General features: G+C 42.6%; 1 protein-coding gene across 1 annotated transcript in view; it reads right to left on the reverse strand.

Annotated features, from left to right (window-relative positions):
• Window positions 1-290: 290 nt before the first annotated feature.
• The window catches only part of ALKBH3 (alkB homolog 3, alpha-ketoglutarate dependent dioxygenase), a 33,574-nt gene continuing 11,297 nt past the window's right edge, over window positions 291-22,567 (reverse strand). The window contains exons 8-10 of the mRNA XM_090262440.1: window positions 16,028-16,237; window positions 1,533-1,631; window positions 291-639 (exon numbers count right to left, since the gene is read on the reverse strand). Of these exons, the coding sequence (XP_090118566.1) occupies window positions 547-639; window positions 1,533-1,631; window positions 16,028-16,237 (402 nt within the window). The 3' untranslated portion in view covers window positions 291-546. The remainder of the gene's footprint in view (window positions 640-1,532; window positions 1,632-16,027; window positions 16,238-22,567) is intronic.

Genomic DNA, 22,567 nt, shown 5'->3' on the forward strand with positions numbered 1-22,567 from the left:
GTTAAGTCCAGTGCTTCCAGAATGTGCAGCTTTCCATTACAATAGCACGTGGGCCAAAATGTTAAGGAGTCAAGGCCGACTTCAACAAAGCTCTGTGAAGCCACCTCTGTTTGGGTTTTAGCAGCTGTCTGCCTCCGGAAGGCTCCGGAATCACTGACGCACATTTACATCTCCACCGAAGTCACGAGGAACAAACACGTGTAGATTTACACCAGAGGCAAAGGCCATTCATTTTTCCTCAAAGCAGGGAACAGCAGGAGAAAAGCTGCTCAGAATCATCCGTGAGCACAGCCGTGGGGGTTTCTAATTTGCCTAAACAAAATATGTGATTTCAAGATGTGATTAGGGATCACTGTTCCCACAGAAAACATTATTATGAATGCAAACTGCAGGCTGGCACTTAATAGGACTCTGAGCTGGGAAGTGGATCCCACCCTCGTCTTCCGAACAGCCGGCTGGGCGATCAGCTGGACTGGCCTCTCGACGTTTCTTCACGGTGTAAGGTTTGCTCAGTCTCAGCACAGCTTCTCTCTCACAGGCTTCGCATCACCAGTGCACCCCCCGAGGGTCTGGGTAGACTGTCCGAAAGGTCAGGTTTATTCTCGGCCCTCTCGAGTGGTACTCTTTGGGCACCCGATGCTAAATGGAGATAGAAATAACTTTGACATAAACACACACACATTTTTACTTCAGAGCCATCTGATACCTATTTATGAGTACAGACACATATTTCGATCTTCTCCTCCCTTAAATGAGCAGCAATACGATCTTCAGCCTTGTGGAGAAAGGTCTCCTTCTCTGAAACAAACCCCACCCCACTTTCACGATGAGACGCCAGCAGAAGACACAGGATTCTGCTCTCACGCTAAGTGTTCTCACATTAATTAATGCACCTTAAAAATGACCTGTCTTGCCCTGGCCAGTGTGGCTCAGTTGGTTGGAGCTTCATCCCATAACCAAAGGTTGTGGGTTTGATTCCTGGTCAGGGCACTTAACCTAGGTTGCAGGTTTGATCTCTGATCCCCGGTCGGGGTGCAAACGGGAGGCAACCAGTCAGTACTTCTCTCTTTTCCTTCCGCTTTCTCTAAAAGCAATGAAGGAATGTCCTCAGGTGAGGATAAAAAAAATGACCTGCCTTTAAAATGGCCTGGCCTAAGCTAAGGAGCTCTGCAGCTCAATGTGCCAGTCACTAGCTGTCCGAAGCTACTGTATTTAGACGCAGTTCGGCAGTACACTAGCCACATCTCACAAGACCCCCAGCCATACGTGCCTGGGGGCCATTACCTTGGGCTGCCTAGACACGGAACATCTCTGTCACTGCAGAAAGTCCCAGGGGACACCGCTGCTGCAGAGGCCCAGTCTGATGGCCAGTAGTATCCAAACTCCTTGGCCATGATGCCGCCTTATTGCCTCTCGCTCATTATAAGAGCAACTTGCTTTACACCATGTTTACTACAGAAATTAATTCTCATAAGTCGGTCAGGAAGCGGCCTCCACACAAGTGCAAATCCACATTACCTGCATGTTCTCACCTGCCAGTCAGCTTGCGTAGCTCCTTCCATGATTAACAAGGTCCCATGATCCAAAGGTATCTTCACTCGTTCCACATACGTGTAGTCTCCATTCTCTTCCTAGAAAACAGCATTCACTGCACTGAATTGTGTGATCAAGATGCAACAGAGCATGACTCTGATCAAAGAAACGGACCTCTCCTCGGCCAGACTGCAGGGGTCATTGACTGGCTCTGCCACTTGGCCGCTGTTTGGCCTCAGGCCAGTTATTTCACCTCTCTGTACCTTAATTTATTCTTTTGTAACATGGGGATGATGACAGCGTCTGCCACACTGGGCTGCTGTGCACCTCAACTGGTACAGTGCGTGGCAATCACTTGGAGACGGGCACAAAGTCAGTCATTGTAAGTGCTAGCCATCATCATCATCATCATCATCATCATCATCATCTTTATCAGCATCATCATCCACAATGCAGAAAAGTCCATTCTGGCCCATGAGGGAATTAAAATTCACTTATACAAGAACCCTTTACAGCTGCTTTGCGCTGTGCTCTGTGTTCTGACACAGTGTGGGAAAATGGCTTTTAAATAAGACATGGGACGATGCTTTCTCATCATCTTTCACAATTTATGCTAATTCCCTCATCGGTCCCTACGCTAAAACTAGTCACAACTCTGGCTATAGTCCTTTGGTGTTTTGGAGATATATTCCTGTTTCAGAATAGTCAACAGTAGACTTTCTCAGAGAAGTGAGCTCTGGCTCCACTGAACAGTGTTGCAAACTGAGACTCGCTGCTTAAGCCTTGGAAAGTGGATCACAATTCCTGACCCCTCAGGATACAAAGGCCTGGCGTTTCACATTGCCCTTTCCTTCGAGAGAGCTCAAAGTCCCGTCCAGCACGGTAAGGAAGCTCCACAGCACAGCCTGCAAAGCAGCCAACAGGTGGTGTGACTCCTCCCCTACGGCTGACGGGCGCATCAGACAACGGCCTTGCTCACAGCAACAAAGAGCATGTCAAGAGCTGAACCTGGGATAGAGTCGAGCTTCCTGTTTTCTTCACCTCCATTCTGGGCAGATCTATCCATTCATCTGCCTGACTTCCGACTCACGGGACTACATTTGGGTTAGTGCAGAATTGATTTCACTGCAATACTGTGTTTATGTTTATTATTGGAGGGGTGCTTCTGAGAACATAACTGTTTACAATGACTTCCCCCAGGAAAATGAAAATCAAAACAATACTGAACTTACATAAACAGTCTAAGCTCCAGGCCCCAACCCTTGGCAGTGACTTTGTAAGCAAACTCGTAATTTTTACAGGCGGACGATAAGAAACAACGTTTGAAATACCTTTGTTTCAGTGATTGAGTTTCCTGTCTGCCACCTTTCTCTTCCAATAGTATGAAGGCAGCCAAGCATTGACCTCTGACCCTTCCGCCAACCAGAGAGCAGTGGGAAGGTGACCCTGTCCTTCGCAGAAAAGTTCCATCTAAGAAAAGCAAATGACTGCTCTCTGAAATAAGTACTCCAGACGGAGGAGACGGAGGTTCTACTGGAGAGAAGACATCAAAGGGAGGGCGCTGTCCATTGATTAGAGGGCCCAAGGCTCCATGATGTAGGCTGTGAACTCAGTTACTAGATCAGGGTTCGCACAGCCCACGGCAGAACTGCTGCCTCTGCAGGATCAGGGAGTGCAGCGGGGTCTCTCTCAATCAAGCATGGACACCGGGACAGGCAAGGGAAATGAAATGGAGAGGAAAGACACTTAACCACAGCAAGATGACAATCCTGAGATGAACATGTTGTAGAACATTAAAAACAGTATTGGGGAGGAGTGGGTGCTAAGGCTGATGGAAAAGGTGAGCACTGTAGTTCTACCTGGAAACACGAAGCGGCAGTAGACCTAGCAAGCGAAAAGGAATTCCAAATACAAGAGGGAAGTGTCGGCACTGATGGAAAGTGACGCTCAGTAGATCTACATTTCCCTTCACACTCCGAAGATCTGAGTTCTTCAAATGAGAGAAAGCCTCAGGTTGGGTGAAATAAATTACATCCAGTATAATAACCATTAGCTGGACCAAAAGGTAGGAGAGTGTGAGCCTTCCCCCGGGAAGGAGCTACTCTAATCCAGTCCCCAAAGGAAACAGCAGCACGAGGTGGACACACGGTGAAAGGTGGTTCCATTGCTTTGAGGCTCGTTACTTGTTCCTCCCGACACCCTGGGCTTCGGAATCGCATTCCGAGTTTGCAGAAGACGGAAAAGAGGGCAAGGGACTCTGCCAAGGAAACACAGGGCTCACAATCGCTTTCTCCTCCTGGGGCCATACAGGCAACCAACTGCAGAGCCTCCGCTGAACTTAACCAGGGCACACAGAGGCTTTTGCCACGGAGGAAGCAGATAAGATGCCAGAGCAGCTCACGTGGCTTTGCATCAAGGCCCGAGCTGATAAATTACACGATAAGCAGCAGTGGAAGCACGAGCCAGACTGTTTAGAGGAGCATGTTCACAGTCATTAGCATAGTTAAGTTACCAAAACACGTCTCGTAACCCTTTGGATTCACTCAGGTCTTTCTTCAAAACAAAACAACACATGTCCCTATAAAACCCATGGCTTAGGATAAAATTTTCCATCACTGATTCCAGTTAAAAAAAGCTTTTAGGATCGCAATCAGTCTACAGGATAGGCTTTATTGTTGCTGTACTTGGTTTTCCACACATTTGAAACCTCACAAGTGGAAAAAAATGTATTTTTATATTAGCGCTGTTCATTATTCGTGCTCCGTCCCAGCCGCAGCCAGTTCACTTGCGGGCTTAATCACAATTTCCCAGAAACGGCAGAGGTTTTCAAAGTCCCACAGCTCTCACATCCCCCCCACCAAGATAGGGGCCCTTTCGGTTTCCTTTAGAAAAGTCTTATTTAGGAAAAAAGATGCCTGGGTAAATTTATTTTATTTAAAAAAATTTTTTTTTTTTAAATTGAGTTTAGAGAGAAAGAGAGAGAGAGAGAGAGAGAGAGAGAGAGAAAACAACGACACTGATTTGTTGTTCCACTTAGTTATGCAGATTCACTGGTTGGTTCTTGCACGTGCCCTGGCAGGTGATCGAACCCACAACCTTGGCGTAGCAACATAATGCTCTAAGCAACTGAGGTACCTGGCCAGGGCCTCTGGGTGTATTTATTATGTCATCACTAACCACCCAAAAGACAGGAAATCTAAAATTCTTTTTCTCATTGGAAAGATAACTCCACACTTCATGATATCTGTGTAGATTTTTCATGTAATTACTCCTTCCTTGTCCTAAAAACGTGTCTTAGAAATTAAAAATAAGCGTCAATACTTGAAAATCATTACTGGCATAGTTTTACTTTCTACTATAACGTTAACATAATTTTATTAAAACATGTACCACATTTGTAATTACTCGCTCAATGTCGGCCTTCCTGCTTACTGATGAAGTACACGAGGGGAGGACTGCTGCCGTGCCCTTTCACAATGCACTCAGTGCCAGTCAGCACACATGTCAAGTGCAGAATGGCGGAGGGAAAGCACCACGCAAATACAAAAACGCTTTTAATCCTATCCTTCAGAATTCATACAACACACATACAGGAATAGTCTATATGTATAACTCTGTACTCTTCATTTTAATACTATATTGTGAGCATTTTTCTATGTCCTAAATATCCAGTATTTCAAAAATATGGCTATATGATATTCCATTGTCTGAACACACCCTTCCCTCTTTAATCTCACAAACATTTTCTGACCCCCTGTTTGTTAGGCACTGTGCTAGTAGTAAGGATTCAGCGGTGAGGTACACGTTTTGAGACTGAAATATTCACATGCAAGTACTATAAAAGTAAGAAAAAGAGAGAGCGAAAAAGAAAATGCTATTGCATGTAGATCTTAGATAAAACATTTCTGAGTCTATTTCTAGAATATATTCTTAAAAATGAAATTATAGGATCCAAGGGCATGAACTTGAAGGCACTTTGAGTTATACTGCCAGACTGCCTTCTTAAGAAGGTCGGGGCAATTAATGATTCCATCATGAAAAACGATAGTGCCTATCTTCTGGCCACATCACCCATGCCGAACACACTCAACTGACAATGAAGAAAAAAACTTCAGTAGAAACGGCAACTTACTTTTCAAACAGTTCTTTAATGAACAACCCAGTCCAACAATCTTTCACATGTCTATCTGTCGTCTGTTTGTACTTCTTCTATTGTGAGCTCCCTATTCATGTTTTTGTCTGTTGTCCTATGAAATGTTAACATTTTTCTTATTGATCTGGAACCACAGAGAGCAAGATGGTTTGCCTTTGTCTGCCGCACTTTCTCATTTTCTATTTGCCTTCTGTGTTTACGATGGCAAATATTTCCTCATTTGCTGTTTTCCTTCTGTGTTTTTGATATTTAACATAGAGTAGCCCCCAATTTTTTAGTCAACTTGACTGACCTTTCTTTGGCTTTCCTCCACAGTTTTTTTTTTTTTAAATCCTCACCTGAGGACATACTTCTTGATTTTAGAAAGAAGGGAGAGGGAGAGGGAGGGAGGGGGGGAGAGAGAGAGAAACTTTGACTGGCTGCCTCCTGTACGTGCCCTTACTGGGGATCAGACCTGCAACATTTTGGTGTATGGAATAATGTCTCCAACCAACTGAGGCACCCAGCCAGGGCTCTCTTCCACAGTTTTTATGTTTACAAAGTCTTTTCCCACCCCAAGGAACGTTAAATATACAACAGCATTTCCTTTTAGTTAAAAAAAAAAGTTTACATTTTTTATATTTAATTCTTTAATCCACCTGGAGTTAAGTTGTTTCTTTTTTTTTTTCCCCAGCCTTTTTTTGCATAAGAATATCCAGGTACTTAAACCCAGGAACTTGCTGGATGTTTTTGACAGGAGCAATGTGTTCCCCCTGAAACCCTGTAATGTTTCCTGTCCTAATTATATAGCAGCCTGACTGTACTGTAAGGGTCATAAACACCAGCAAGGAGCATAAACAAGGGTGTGGGCGAGGGCAGCGCAGCAGGGAGTGGGGACCACGGAGGAGCAGGGAGCACGGGGCCTGCACACAGGGGGGCTGCTCCTCGGCTGCAGCTCCCAGGGCCTCCAGTGTTACTCGATCTGGGTTTTACAGGGAAGCTGATAAGTGGAATTTTTAGGTTAAATCTCCTGAGTTACACATTTTGGCAACTAATCCAGTTTCTTTAAAAATACTGGGTAGTATAAATGAAAGTCTGAAGACCAGATTCAGCTCCAGAGCCGCCCAGCTGTGCTGCTAATGGACCCATGACATAACCCTCCTTTATGCCCATGTCTTGTCATCCTTTGTCTTGTCATCCTGTCTGGCCTCTAAGCTCCTCAGCAAGGCCAGTCATCTGCTGGGCTTCTTTGATGCTCCCTTGGCCATTGCACATGGCAGGGCCTGATAGGAAACTCAGGATACACATGCTCCTTCAGCTCCAATAATCGCATTCTTATCTCAGTGACCCCAACTCAACCAGAAAAGGCCACTGAAAGCAAAACATGCTTCTAAATGAGTGATCTCACTCACCAAGGAGACATCTGGTTTTCCACGTCATCTCTGATCCCACAGATAAGCTACTTATCTAAAAAATTTTCCATCTTTTTATTACAAAGATGCTTATAAAAACAAAACACAAATGAGCAAAGCAGAAGCCTGCTGCTCATTCCCCAAGCTCACAGGAAGCTCTTAACACGTGGTTGCTATTATTAGTTTCTGCACTGGAGGCATTAAGGAAGGCTTCAGGGCTACCCTGGGCCCCTGAAGCCTGGGAGGACTTAAGTTAATGAGAAGGTGGAGACCATGCCTAAGGAGCAAAGAGCTAATGTAGCAGAACGGTGCAATCATACAGGGCACAATGAGAGAGCAAAGCAGGTGGAGCAAAGATTGTGGCGATTTGACAGTTTGGCTAAGGAGTTTACATTTTACCCTTTGGCCCTGGAGGAACAAATAAAGTTGTCTGAGTTGGAAAACAAGGTGATGAAAGCAGGGAGCTCGATCTTGCCTCTCTGCTTGCTTTACATATTATCTATATTAGTTTCAGTTCATTCCAACAAATAGTTTCTGAGCCATGTTGGACAGGCAAGCGACTGAGCACTGCCTCAGCCTCCTCATCTGTACAACGGGAATAAAGAATAGCAGTATCAACATTCATAAGTTTAGTGGAGGATTATATGTAAAGAACTTAGAGCCAGGCTCAAAGTCAGCACAATACATTATCACGTTACTATTATTGTTGTTGTCACTCTGACAATTCCCAAAAGACATCTCTAGCAGGCCTGCCATCTGACCTCCAGGCTTAGCCAGTGGCCTACTTTACAGCTGAAAGTCTCAAGCATCTCAAACCTAGCACTGAGAAGAAGGAACTCTTGATAAAAGTTAAAGATGGAGATCAGAGATTCAGAACTCATTCCATCAAAGAGTAAATGGGTGTACCCATAAGAACAAATGAGATGTTACCTACTTACTTCCTCATTCCAAATACACTTACAACACTCACTCACATACACACGTGTTGCTAAATGCTGGGGATGTAATAACAAGACAGAAATGGACCTTGGCCAATTGCCATACAATTTTATTGCCAGTTTATAATCTCCTAAAAAACAACGTAGTCAAAGGTAACAGAATCAAAGATAATCTTGAACATCCATATTTAAGGGGTTTGAAGACAAAAAGAAAAAAAAAAAAAAAAACCTCAAAGAAGGCAAGAGAAGTGGCAATGGGCAAAATATGAGAATCACAAATTAGATAATATAGCTTTTCAGAAGCCAAGAGGAGAAAGAAAAAGCAGCTAATAGAAGGTTGAGTATCCAGCAGAGAGGTGATGGATCTGCTGACTAATATCAGAAAGAAGAAGAGAATAAAGACTGAGGAAAGGCAGTGTATTGCTCTTCATGTCCATGCCATCGGTATATTAGCAGAGTGGCGCAATGTATCTAGAGAGCAGGTGTTTCAAGAGTGAGTTAAGTTGCGAGAGAAGGGAAACAGCAGATGTGGACAACTTATTCCAGAATCTGTGCTTCAGAAGCAAGAGCTAAAGCAAGTTGCTACTTAGAAGGTCTGCAGGGTCAAGCGATGGGTTTCCTCAAGATGGTAACAGATATAATAGGGATTTCCCTGGCGCTGTGGTTCAAGAATCAGGTATACGTGGAGCTGCTTGAGAAGTATGGTCAAGGCCTTTTTTGCAGATGGAAATACTTCCAGATCTAATTGTTAGCCTGAGCTACATCTACTTACCCTGCTGAGGGCCAAACTGTCCCTTTATCTGCCCTAGCTGCCAACTTACGACTATGCCAACAATGTCCCCCTGCTTTTGAAGTCATTTTTCAGTTATTTTGCTCCCAAATTGTGGTGTTGCCTTGCCCTTGAGAACCTGGCTGGCTTCTAGACTGCTTCATGGTTCATCTACGTTGCAGCTATATTTGGACTGCAAGGTGCTTTCTCTAGCTCCAATACAAGAACACAGCTGGACTTCTTGTCCACGGTAATAACAACTTTTTAAAATAAGACATAAACAAACATATTAGTTACGGAAATTACAGAAAGACAACAGAACCAGGGCCCTACAAAGTCATCTCCGCACTTGTTCTGCTGAGTCAACCGCACTTGAAATAATATCATCAGCATCGATCTGAAATACATTACTTTAAAAACAGAAGCCGCTGTTTCTGAAATAAGATCTGCTGCAGTACAAGGCTGGCTGAAAAAGCACAGATTTTAAATCGCTGAGGTTATGTGCTCAAAATGGTTTTAAACTCAGTGGCCAAAATAAATGTTTGGGTCTTTATTCAACTCGTTGCTGATTTCTGGAACTGATTTGGCATGGAAGGTTCTGGGAGGTGAGTGAGAACATGTAGCGCAGGGACGGGCACGAGCCCTGTCACCCCCATGGGCACGCCCAGCGCCCCTCACGGGGGAAGAGGCCCAGCAGTGGCACCGGGCCCTGCAGCAGAGGCTCTCTCCGCAGGCATCTAAACTCAGCACTGCAGATGAAGATGGGGACTCCCCTTTCCTTCTGCACTGGGCACGTTAAAGGCACAGGCGGTTCAGGGTGACACTCCCGCTGATGGTGTATGCTTGCGGTAGGACCGGAAGGAGAAATCACCAAATTTAAGCAAAAACAAACTTGGCTTTACACTCACCGTCCCAGTCATTTCAGCTGCACTGAATGTGCATTTGAGATCAGGAGAATGTGTGTGATAAGGATTCCAGCCATCCAGTATTTCCAGGGAATACAGCTTAGAGGACCTGTTATCGCAAAAGAGTTCTCCTCTAGGACTGCAGCACTGAAAACAAATGTGCTGCTTCTTCTAAGAGTTTATGAGAACATTTCCTACCATTCCTGACATCTGGCCGATCCCAGTCACCGGCAAGGGCAAGCTTCTCCAGTTATCTGTGAATAGCAGAGTACCCACTCCAAACCGTTCCTGGACACAGCCTGACCAAACATAGCCCCTCCCCACTCTCTCCTTCCTGTACTTCCACTGTGTCTTTTCAAATTCTTATGCAGTGACAAGCAAATACACCTAAATCCTCTCAACCTCACATGCTCTGAAGGTTCCCTCTACACTTCCTTGTCCTAATTGAAACCTAGCTGTCCCCAGAAGACTGCAAATTCTGAGACTTTCTCAAGCGATACACGTCCGTAACTCTTTCAGACCATTATTCCCACGCCTCTCTTAAAAACCCTGCTCCTTTGAGCTCCATCCATTTCTCTCCCTCCCTGCCTTGATCCCAGGGAGATAGAAGGTATAACAATCTCCTGATCGGCCTACTGGCTTCTACCCTTGCTCCTTTCTAGCCCAGGCTCCACAGAGTAGCAACAGACCTCATAAAATGATCAATCAGAGCATGTCGCTCTTCTGCTTAACACATTTCGATGGCTTTTTGATGTGCTTCAAGTAAAATCCACTCCTTCCTGAGGTTCGCGAGTGTCTGCAGGACCTGGCCCTGACCCACACTCCCCGTCCCATCCCCCGGCACTCCCCTCACTTGCCTGCTTTCCCCTAGCACAGGGCATCCTTCTTCTCCTTCTTCAAACTCACTAAGCTCTTTCCTGTAGCAGCTAAGCAGTCACCCACCATGAAAATGGGACTTGTGAAAGGTAAGAAGATCACCAGAAGGCTTAGGATTAGTTCTTATGAGCACAGCAAAGGGGAAAGAAAAAAGCCTACCATTGGGACAAGGTCTAAAAAATTCAAGCTTGTAAGCAGAGCCCATACCCGATCCCCACAGACACGACAAATCACTTTGGAAAAGGCTGTTCTAAGAGTGAAAGTACTGTTACTGACAGTACAAAACTGGAGGGCTCTTTGCAAAAACTGACTATACCCAGTGGCAGTCAGAGCATGGATTCTAGCCTGAGTACGGCCCCAAGGAAGCAAAGGATGATTCCAACGCCCAAAGGACCTCAAGTCTGAAGATGAGTCCAGTCCTACCAGGACTATGCGCTTAAACACGCACACATCCATTTACCGGCTCGCTCCCTCACACTCTCCAAACTATTTACAGATGACTCTAGAGATAGCAGCTCAAAAACTCAATCACCATTCCCGATCCATCGGCCACTTCACTCTCCCCAAGCCTCCCTCTCCTCCCCCAGTGACGCCATTTTATAGGCCAAGGGAATCCTGGAGCTTAGCTTCATTGCCGTTCATTTCCTTCTGCAGCCTCCACGCCTAAAAAGTCACTATGGCATCCACCATCTATAACAGCTTTAAAATTCACTGATCACTGCAACAACTTTCGTAGTGCCTTTCCTGGGAAAACCTTTCTATTGCTCTCATCGAGGAGCTACCAATTAGCATCCCCATTTACGAAAGGAAAATAAGTATAAATGAGGCAGATAAGTGCTTTTTAGCAACATTAATGACAGAAACAGGAAACAAAACTTGATTTTCTAAATTTCATTAGGGTATGTATTAAAAAGATGATGGTTATCAATGCTTTCTTTCAAGTATTTCTTGTAATTTCTCAGGCCAGATACTGTAATCAGGATGGACCAGCAAGTATGGGTGACAGGACCAGCTGCAGCTGGGGGTGGCGGGGGGGGGTGGGTGCTGGCTGCCAGGGAGGCTGTCACTGTGTTCATCCGGTTCTCAAACTTAGGCTAGCCAGTATTACATTATTTTGGATTCCAATACCCTCATTTCGTCTAAAGTCCTGGAAAAACGTCAGTATTTACGATCAAACTGACCTTTTTGTACTCCACTCTTCCCAGCAGTATGTATAAAAGCAGTAAGCGAGGCAGGCACTAGGAACTCCAGTTCTCTGGCCGCTCTAGAGCCTCTACCATCACACGTAGTTTTACAACCATCTCTCCTGGAGACAGGAACGGGGTTCCCATCCTTCAGAAGGTGCCAGGGAGAGCACTGGTTAGAGACATGCCTAACTTACCTCAACTCAAGTCACCCTGAGGGCGATCGAAGCCCCTCACCTTTTCAGAATCCAGCTGATCAGGACAGAACTTATCCATAAGCAATTTGCTAAAAATAAAAAGGCCCTTGGCATCTAAATCTCCAGTGCATCACAAACTTCCTGCTATTAACTAATAAGCGCCCCCCACAACTCAGCCATCAGTGTTTCCATGGTAACCGACAGAGAAATAGCAGCCTGCCAAATGGCTTTTGTAGTTCCCCTTCCAGCTTGTTTTTCAGAATAGAATTAAAGCTAGCTGGGAAGAGAACCAGACTAATCTTTATAACAGGGACACAATACTGTTTGAAAAGTACAACTGCGTTTGGGACAAGGAGTATAGAAAAGCTTGAACAAACTCAGTTTGGTAGAATAAAAAAAGATTCTTGATTTCTAAAAAATGTCTACTGACGTAGGTATATTTGGTAAGCTTTACTTCTGTCTTCAGACAGAACATCCTGACATTGGCCAGAAGACAGACATGGTGCTATTCACTCAGTCTCTAACTGAATTAACAAAAGCAGGGATGGCGTGAATGGAAGAGCAGGATCAGGCAAGTTTACTGTGCCCCCCCCAGAACCTTATTATCATTAAGGGAAACAGTAACTTACTCTAAAGTCAAAATGAATGAGCAGGTGTTGACAGACTTGGACTGCAGGACAATGAAGGAGGACTGGCATCTGGGGGGGGGGGTGTTTAATCCTAGGGATGATGCATGTGCGGAGCCGCCTGAGCCAGCTGCATGAATCAGAGGGGCACTGATGCTTGGGAAACAAAGGTCTCCTTACCATCTCAGCACAGGGAGAAATTGTTAGGAATGCAATGCGTGGAACTGGGGCAGCTTTCAGCTCAGCAGCCACAGAGATCTGCTTAAGGTGCCAGACCCAAACAAACAGCTGCTGCAGGGGTGGAGCAGTCTGAATGTAAAAAAAAAAAAAAGAAAGACGATTTCTCTTTGAAAGTGCCCCCCAAACAGGTGCTTTTCTGTCTCAAAACTGCACATTTGAAAGAAGGGTAAGAAATCTCATGATTCTTCTATGTCAGTTTCAGATGAGAAACTGACTCGAGGCACGCTGGGATCAGCTTCTCTTGTGGCAGGTGAACACTAACTGGATTTTGAAAGAGACTCCCTCTGACAATCTCTGGCACACTCTAAATGCCTTGACGACAGACAGAAAAATTACAGTCCATAGTGGCGTACTGAGGTAGGTGCCTAGGAGTTACAGAAAGTCAGACTCCTACCAATTCCACCCAGCACACTAGCCAAATTTACGCTTTTTAATTTATGTTTTACCCTGGGTTGTATGAATCATGAGTCATGTTCTCAGAGCTATCACCGGAGCTCAGAAATAAAAGTTGACAATGACTTTTGTAGCAATAACCATTTCCTTTCTATCCTTGACAAAGGGATCATTACAATGAGATGAACATGATGTAGTCCAGATACATTTCCAAGCCTGTCAACTCAAAGAAAGGCTTCTGCACTTCTAGGTTAGCTCGATTTTCAGAGGCCCAGATTTTTACCTGTTAAAGACACTTAAAGGAGTCTTTCCAAAAGCTTAAACTTGGGTCCTCTTTACCCAAGAATGGGACTTACAGGTTCCGGGGGAAACAATTAATTTTTAAGCTGTATTCACTTATGCATGATTATAATTCAAATATATTAACATTCAATTTCCCCATCTTAAACAAAAACCAGAATTGAAGGGATATACAATTGCACCCAATTCCATCACAGTTAAGGATATGGAGGAAGCCAACACTTACTGGGGCCAATAACCTGAGGCACTGACACATTTATACTTCTTCCCCAATGCGTCTCCCCAGCCAACACTGTTTCAAGATCTCAGACAGATTTTCTCCCTTATCAGATCTGTATTTATCACATCGGCTACTGTAGTTACACTGCGGATTCCCTGGCTGCTGGCAGACAGGTAAGGGGCCTTCACCACATTTTGTGTTTCATGGCCCTGCTTGCACTTAAGTTCGTTGACACAGACCCCAAGAAGCCTTGAAAAGATAAAGCTTCAGCATGAGCAGTCACCCTCTTAAACAGAGTCTGTTCCAAGGGGCTGCCCTGAGAAACAACGCCATGTGATAGTGACAGTCTCCGACCGCGCATTAGCTGACAACATAACTGACGCATGTTACCAAGAAGCAGCTCTTCATCGCCATGAATGTTTCCTATCAGTAAATGAAGACCTTCGGCTTCCTGGAGGTGAAAATGGAGGTATTCTGGGCACCAGAACATTATTCATGCTTAGTAGTAGTCAGAAATGGCTTATACAGTAAAACTATTTATCCAGAAAGTATACTTTGGAAATTCTTCAATTTCAATCTATAAATAAGCCAAAAAACGTTTTTAAAAAGGGTATGGTGGTAAATGTACATGTGTAAAGAAACAGTAAATGAATACTTAAATACTTGGCAACAAAGAAAATAACTGCCAGGAACTAGAGATTACGATGACAGTCAAGATTACACTGGACACACTAGAGCTCTTCTGCCCATCAGAAGGATGGAAGGGTGACTCCAGGAGGAGGGCAGAGCACTAGCATGTGCTGGATTGTGTGCTCCCGGAGGGGAGAGATGACTTCATCTGATCTATTGCTACAGCCCCAGCTCCCAGCACCACACCTAGAAAACAGCTGGTGTTCGACATGACTGGCTTGAGAAGAGGGTCTGAATTTTAAAATGAGACGTGCTGTTTCTCTATTGTTCATGTAACAGGGGTCTTACTAAGGGCAGGATGAGTTCTTCACATGTGCAAACTTGGGATTTAGCTGAGCGGAAGCCTATGTGTAAGAGCATAGCCAGACCTACAAGGACTGCGGCGAAGGCCGAGCAGTCTGCCTGTCGAGTGGTGCTCCCTGAGGCAGGAGAAGGCTCGCTGCCAATGACCCCCGCAGGCTACTCAGAGTGCTCAGGGAGCAGGTCCACTCAGTAACTCACTGGCAACCAACAATCCCCCTGCCAACAGAGATCAAAGTTCCAGTGCAAAGCAAAGAAAACCTAAATCAGTGGAAACTGTGCCAACAAAAGGTATTTAATGGCATAAACGCGAAATAACACATTAGGCTTCAAGATACTATGCGTAGAAACCCAAATACATGTCAGAAAAACAGTTCCGTCCATTAACTGTAGTCTCAGAGAAGTATATTTGATGAAGGACAGACATGAGCACTGCCTAATAATAATTATGAGGTCTGGATTAAGTCATATTCAAGACACAGCCTTGCAGGCCTTCCACACTCACTGGGTCTGGTTTAATGTTATAAAATGGATGACTGGAAACCTTGGTTAGAAAAAGACACAAACTCTGGAAGTGAGATAATTTGGTAGAGATTTTCTCTTTTCTTAGAGTTCCTACTGTCTTTCTAACCATCTTAGTCCGAAGGTTCTATACTTTTTGATTTAAAAAATTAACAGCCTTGGATCACTCCAATGTCATGCAATATGAGAGCCGGGATGGAAAAGTGAAGTCATTATGCAGTCGTTTAGTCACTGCCTCTCTACCTGAACTTGGACAGACCACCACCTCCGGGAATCTGGCTTGAATGTCCTCTCTGACAGAAGTACAGATTCAGCAGTGTGTCAGGAGAAGGCTAAGAGGGCAGTGAGGATGCATGTGATGCTCCTCATAGGAAAGTGCCAACAGAAAGAACACTTATTTACAGGTTCTTCTGGAGCATTTCCCTTGCGCCTCCTTCCTTTCCCTTCTTGCCTCTGCTAGCATGGGCCATCCCTATACAAGCCCTCCTTCAGAGCATGTGTCATAATGATAATTATTTAAGTAATCAGTAATATCTGTCTACCCCCGTCTCCATGAGGACGAGGACGGTGTCTGTCCTTTCCACCAATGACAGCGAGCCCCCAGCACCCGGCACATGGAAGGCAATGTCTGTGAGGTAAGTAATGAATGAACGGTCACTAGGGGGGTAAGCAATCAGTTCAAGTCACGTTCTACCCACTAAATCTGAAAACAGGCATCCTACTTTTTTCACAGAATAACAGGAGGGAGAAAGAACATAAAAATTAAAGGAAAAAGAAAAAGAATACTCACTGGTGGGGGCTTCTTTCTCATCTCAAACGTGCGTGTGGCACCGAAACTGAGCGAAGCAATGACGGGGCACCTCCCCAGCGAGGGCTCGTCGTCACTATGCCAGTCCACACTGTCCTTCTCATTGCGGTAAAGATTGCAGAGCAAGGAGTTGAAGGCGTGGCCGGTGTTCTCTTCAATTCGGTGCTTCAGTGTGCACAGCACAGGGTGCCACTGCAACCAACAGGCCAGGACACGGAGCAGAGACACAGGCGGCAGCCACGCGGAAAAACAGAAAGTGCAAAATCAGTCCCACCATGAACAGGAGCAAGGAGTAAGCAAACCACCTGGAATGCAAGAAACAGCAGGCAAGAGGAGTAGTTTAATTCCCACCCATTATTTCTATTTTGAAGCAAGCTGACCTCTGCAATTTTATTTAAGTACTAAATTTTGTATAACAACGCCACGAGGATCAGGCCTACCTACCCATCTCATCCTTTCCGCATTAAATACATGAGCCCCCAAAAGAAGCAACTGTCAGTGTATTCGGGCAGCCACCTTGGTAAGTCAGTAAGGTGGTAAGGGGAGCAGTGAGTCTGATCTGCCACCACGGCTGCCGGGCTGCCAGGCAGTTGGCAGATACAGACTAAAGTCTGGGGAGTGAAACAACTTTCTTGCTAGGCGGCCCTCTGGTCTTTCGATTCCTATTTTATTGTGAATGGCAGAATTGCTTTTTAAAGAGATATTTAATATTGTCAGAGTGGCCAGCTTCCTAAAAACATAACCTGATGGGGGAAAAATATTCCTTTCTACACAGCGGAATCATGACGAGGCCTTGATAAGTGCGTGGTCTGTGAGCTACAGAAGATTTGAACAGATCCAAGGCCTTGCCTCCTGAGCACCAAGTTCATTTAAGTCGTTCATACTTTAGAAACCCCTGTCTATACTATGACCCCTGACCTTAGGTTGTACTTCAGAGCTACAAGCAGCATAGTTTGTACTGATTCTTGTTAGAATTCTGTTTTTCCTCCAAGAAATCTCAAGTACTTTACAGAGCTTCCTTTAGGACAGTGATTCTCAAAGTTTACACTCTCAGCACCTATGAGGACCCCACAGAACTTCTGTTTTTATGGGTTACAGCTACGATATTTACCATATTAAAAATTAAAGCTGAAAAAAATGTAAGCTATTGGTTAATTCATTTTAAAAATAACAAGCCTATTACACGTTAACAAAGTACTATTTTATGAAAAGTAACTATTTCCTAACACAAAAAATTGGCGAGAAGAATAGCACTGCTTTGCAAATCTCTTTAATGTCTGGCTTAATTGAAGAGAGTTGACTGTCAGATCCACCTTTGCACTCAGACCGTTGCAGTATGTTGTTTTGTGGAAGTATATGAAGAGAACTGCCTTCCCACAGATACGCTGTTAGAGAAAAGAGGAGTCTTTTACAGCCTTTTCAAATAATTACAGATACTCTTTGATATCACACCAAAACTCAACAAATACTGATTTCTTAAAGGGCAGTTGCGGTGTGAAATCTGACCTCTGAATATGAACAAACTTTTCATATTCTGTTGTATTTAAATCCACTGGTCCATCTTGCATTTTGAATGGCTTTTTTAATCCTGTATGATTCTGTAGTATTAAGCACTGGTCATCTGGAAAATGTTGGTTCGTTGAATTATGCAGATCTTCTAATTGTTGACACACTTCATTATACAATACCAAAAAATCCTATCCATTAACATTACCATGGATCTCACCAAAGAAGGCAACGTAATGGGTAGAGGTCAGGCTCAAGGTAGCGGTGATGAATTTTTCCAAAATCTTAATTTTTGCACAAAAATTCAATCTTTATCATTAGTAATAAATCCTGTTTTTGTTTTCCTTGAAGTGACACTTCATTCACTTATGAGAATATGTCTGCCAAATGCTTAAGTCTGAATATGTCTGCCAGTTGTTCTTCCAAAAAACCAACACGGGCCATGAAAAAGTAGGCCGTTCAGCCTATAGCTTATACAATCACGCAAGTGTTTTCTCTTGATAACCATCATACCTGCCTTGTAGCAGGAATGTTTCACACGTTCTTCCCATTTCTTCAAACCGTTAAAAAGACACATACTAAAAGGCTGAGATTTCATAAAACTAATGTTTACTGACTGCTTCACCGAGGGACGTTCTTACAGGAAACCAGCATTTTTGTAAACTGGAAGTGCACAAATGTGAAGAATACAATGGTTTCTAGTAAGTTTGGTGACAATGCCTGATTCAAACTAAGTTTTATCCACGATTACGTTTTTATCCACCATCAGTGCAAATTCAACACAGTAAAAATGTCATCCAGTCTTAACACTGCTATAAAAAGTTTGATCTTGTGGCCTTCCAAAAAAAAACTTTGTGGCCCACTCCAGGGGTCCACAGATTGTACTTTACGAGCTGATACATTAGAGAACCCCTTCAAAGTCCATGTTCTAGGTCTGGTCGTAAAGGAGTGACTAAACAGCAGAGGAAAGCACAATGTTAGTACTGAGTGTATCCCATGGCTATTGTCAGGTAAAACTGCCAGAGAAAAGCTGGGATTCCTTGTTATGGGTATTAACATTACATTCTAACCTGAGGATTTTAAAAAATAACAGCAACAAGAACAAAAGTTAGGTTAGTAAAACAGAAATACTATTAAACTAATCTATGTTCGCCAGAATAAATTTCAAAATGAAATTCCATAATAATGTTAAGCAAGCTGTATTTCCTATTTATTTTATGGCTTTAAGCTTAACTTCATGAAGATAAAGATCAGATGCTAGAATTATACTCAACAAGAAAAACAAGAATGTAAAGGAGGAAGATAGCTTTTCTACAATGTGACTGAGGAACTCATTAGCGCTTTCCTGACTCGCTTAAGGACTGAGCACTGTGATAACACCAAGTTTGCATTATGTTTCTAAGTGGCTATATATTTTTTCATGGTTATTTTTGGTGGTGAAGTAAGGCGAAAAGGGAGGAGGAAAAAAAGAGGATAATGAACTAGAGGATTAATTTAGACTCTCCAACCAATACTCTATATACAGATCCCTCAGGATGGAATGTCTGAATTAAAATTCAGCATCATCTCCCTATTCAGTGAAGACATTCTATCCTTAAAAGACATCTGAGGAAAAGAGTCTGAGAAAATATGAGTCACAGAAGTAAAAGGACCCATTCAGCGGGTTCCAAACAGTGTTTTGTAGAGTCCTAGGAACCACAGAGGTGCCTCTGGGATTACCACAGGAGAAAGGAGGGGTCAAGCTGGTGGGACTCCCAGCCAGTCAAGGCACTCTTCAATTTTCATATATTGGGTTCATGTAAGATTTAGTTTGAACAAAGACTAAAAGAAATTTAATAACCTATTAATGAATCTGTTCTTGTGCTATGGGACAACGAACTTGAGATAACAATATTAAAATTAAACAAGCATCCCCAACATACATATATACACATTAGTGAATTCCTCTTAAAAAATCTGAGAAAGGGGGCATGTCTTTTGATTTTGTTCAAGATGGTATATAAAGAAAATCTAATAGCAATAAAGACAAAGTTAGGAGCTAGCCAAATTCAAGTTAAAGAATTCTAATTTGACAACCTTACTATCCAACAAAAGAGGCTTTCTTGAATAAATTACAGTACACATCAATTGTAGAATATATGTAACTATTAAGTGTGATGCTGTAAAGGAATATTTAATGATACTAAAACATGTTCGCGATATAGATAAATGAAATGTAGTATGCATTGGAGTAAAGACAGTGTATTCAACAAATGTTGTTCGGAAAACTGGACAGATATGTGCAAAAAATGAAACTAGACCACCTTTTTACACTATATACAAGAAAGAATAAACTCAAAGTGGATATAAAGACTTAAATGTGAAACTCGAAACTATAAAATTCCTGGAAGAAAACATAGGCAGTAAAATCTCTGACATTTCTCTTAGCAATATTTTTCCTGATATACTTCGAAAGACAAAGGAAACAAGATAAAAAATAAACAAATGGGACTACATCAAACTAAAAATCTTTTTGCATAACAGAACAAAAAGATAATGTAGTGAATGAAGATATTAGCCAATGATACATCTGATGAGGGGTTAATATCCAAAATTTATAAAGAATTTATATAATTCAACACCATGAAAATAAACAATCCAATTAAAAATGGGCAGAGGACCTGAATAGATGCTTCTCCAAAGACAGACAGATGGTCAACAGACATAAGAAAAAATGCTCAATGTCAGAGAAATGCAAATTAAAACCATAATGAGATACTTCACACCTGTCAGAATGGCTATCATCAGTATATCAACAAACAAATGTGCCGACGAGGATGAGGAGACATGGGAATTCTGGTGCACCACTAGTTGGATTGCAGATTGATGAAGCCATTAGGAAAACGATGTGGACGTTCTTCAAAAAATTAAAAATGAAACCGCCTTTTGATCCAGTGATTCCACTTCTGGGTATATATCCAAAGAAAGTCAAAACACTAATTTGAAAGAATATATATACCCTTATGTCCATTTCAGCATTATTTACAACAGCCAAGTTAAGGAAGCAACCCAAGTGCCCATCAGCAGACAAATGGATAAAGAGTGGTGATATATAACATACAATGAAATATTACTCAGCCATCAAGCAGAATGAAATCTTACTATCTGCAACAGCACGGATGGACCTAGAGGGTATTATGCTCAGTGAAGTGTCACTCAGAGAAAGACAAATGCCATATGATTTCACTCATATGTGGAATTTAAAGAACAAAATAAACAACAAACAAAATAGAAACAGACTTTCAGATTCAGAGAACAGACTGATGGTTTCCAGAGGGGAGGGGTTTTGGGGACTGGGTGAAAATGATGAAGGGATTAAGAAGTCCAAATTGGTAGCCACAAAATAGTCACTGGGATATAAATAACAATATAGGGAACATAATAATTTTGTAATAACTATGTATGGTGCCAGGTGGGTACTTGAAATATTGGGGTATATCTTTGTCAAGTATAGGACTGTTTAACGACTATGCTGCTGTATACCTAAAACTAATAAAAAATAAATAATGTTAAATGTAAACTGTAATTGAAAAATAAAATTTAAATTTAAAAAATGCTGTATACATAATATACTTTATTTTATTTTCTATGTATATTTGCCTAAAAAAAGAGACTGGAACCAAAACATCAGGTAGAAGAATTATTCAACGTTTTAGTATTCTTCATGCTTATCTGCAGTTTCTAAATTTTCAATAATAAACACATATTACTTACATTATAATAAAAAGATTGTCATTAAGGAAATTCCCTTTAAGAGCTGTCAAGATGTTCTCCAAGCATAAAAGGCCACTCTACTTAGTAGACCTTATGTGCCTTATGCTTATTATAAAGCAGTGGATCTTAACCAGGGGCCATTTTGCTCACCTCAGCAGCTGTTTTGCAATGTCTGGGGTCAATTTTGGTTGTCACGACTTGGTGAGAGGTATTTTGGGCATCTACTGGTTAAAAGTCAGATTAACTGCCAAATATCTGACAATGCACAGGACAGCCCCAACCACAAAGAATCATCCAGCCAAAAATCAGTAATACTAAGGTTGAGAAATCCTATTCTAAAAGATTAACTGCAATGAATGAGAAAGAACTTCTTCCCCACAGCCTGTTTAATCCTCAACTTCTCTGCTATGACTGTTGACAAAAAGGTAGATTAATTCTGACAGAGACATGGCCAGCAGTCTGTGTTGGACTGACCTAATTCAATTCTCTTCATGTTCCCAAATCAGCCTCAGATATAAAGGTCTCAGCACTTCCCTGGATCACATTCTAAATGCAGCCCTAGTAACCAAAGCACAGAGCTATCTTCTTATATAAAAAAGCCATGTACCACCCAGTCAATATTTTATCCATGAGCATCTTAGCAAAGTGGTAGTTTATGATTATAAATTATCAGAAGCTCTGAAATGTGTCATATCACATTTCTGTTTATCCCAATGCTGTAAGCAAAACTCCATTTTCTTCAAAGTCTCTTTCCATAAAGTACAATATTATTTGCCAGAGGCAACATTCCAGGGACTAAACAGGGAGCTATTTCTTGGATCTTAACTCCATCCTCTGGACAAGTTTAATTTATACACTAGAATATCTTTGTTTACTGTCATGGAAATTTTTAAAAATAAAAGCAGTAGAAATAAACCAAAGCAACGATAAGCTGGAAGTCTAAGAAGTACACCCATAGAACACAAAGTCAACAAGAAAAACACCAATTTTTTTCCCCACAAATGGCAAAAAAGGCTGAAAAATGAAAAGGGACATTCTGACTTCACTGGCCAGTCATTAGGACTTTGGTAAACGTGTACAAGGGTATACACAGAAGGGCTGCAGCCAGAAATGCTTGGGGGAGGGGATACTGGGAGAAGAAATGGTTCATTTTCCTGAAATCCTGGAGTCTGATTCCAGTTTACTTTAGTTCCAGTGATGGTGAGCACAAAGACGCAATGTTTGAAGCCCAAAGGTTTTCTGAGCTAGGAACCATCACACAGC

Source organism: Furipterus horrens, unplaced genomic scaffold, assembly GCF_987537825.1.
Source record: "Furipterus horrens unplaced genomic scaffold, mFurHor1.1.pri manual_scaffold_2, whole genome shotgun sequence".
Taxonomy (NCBI): Eukaryota; Metazoa; Chordata; class Mammalia; order Chiroptera; family Furipteridae; genus Furipterus; species Furipterus horrens.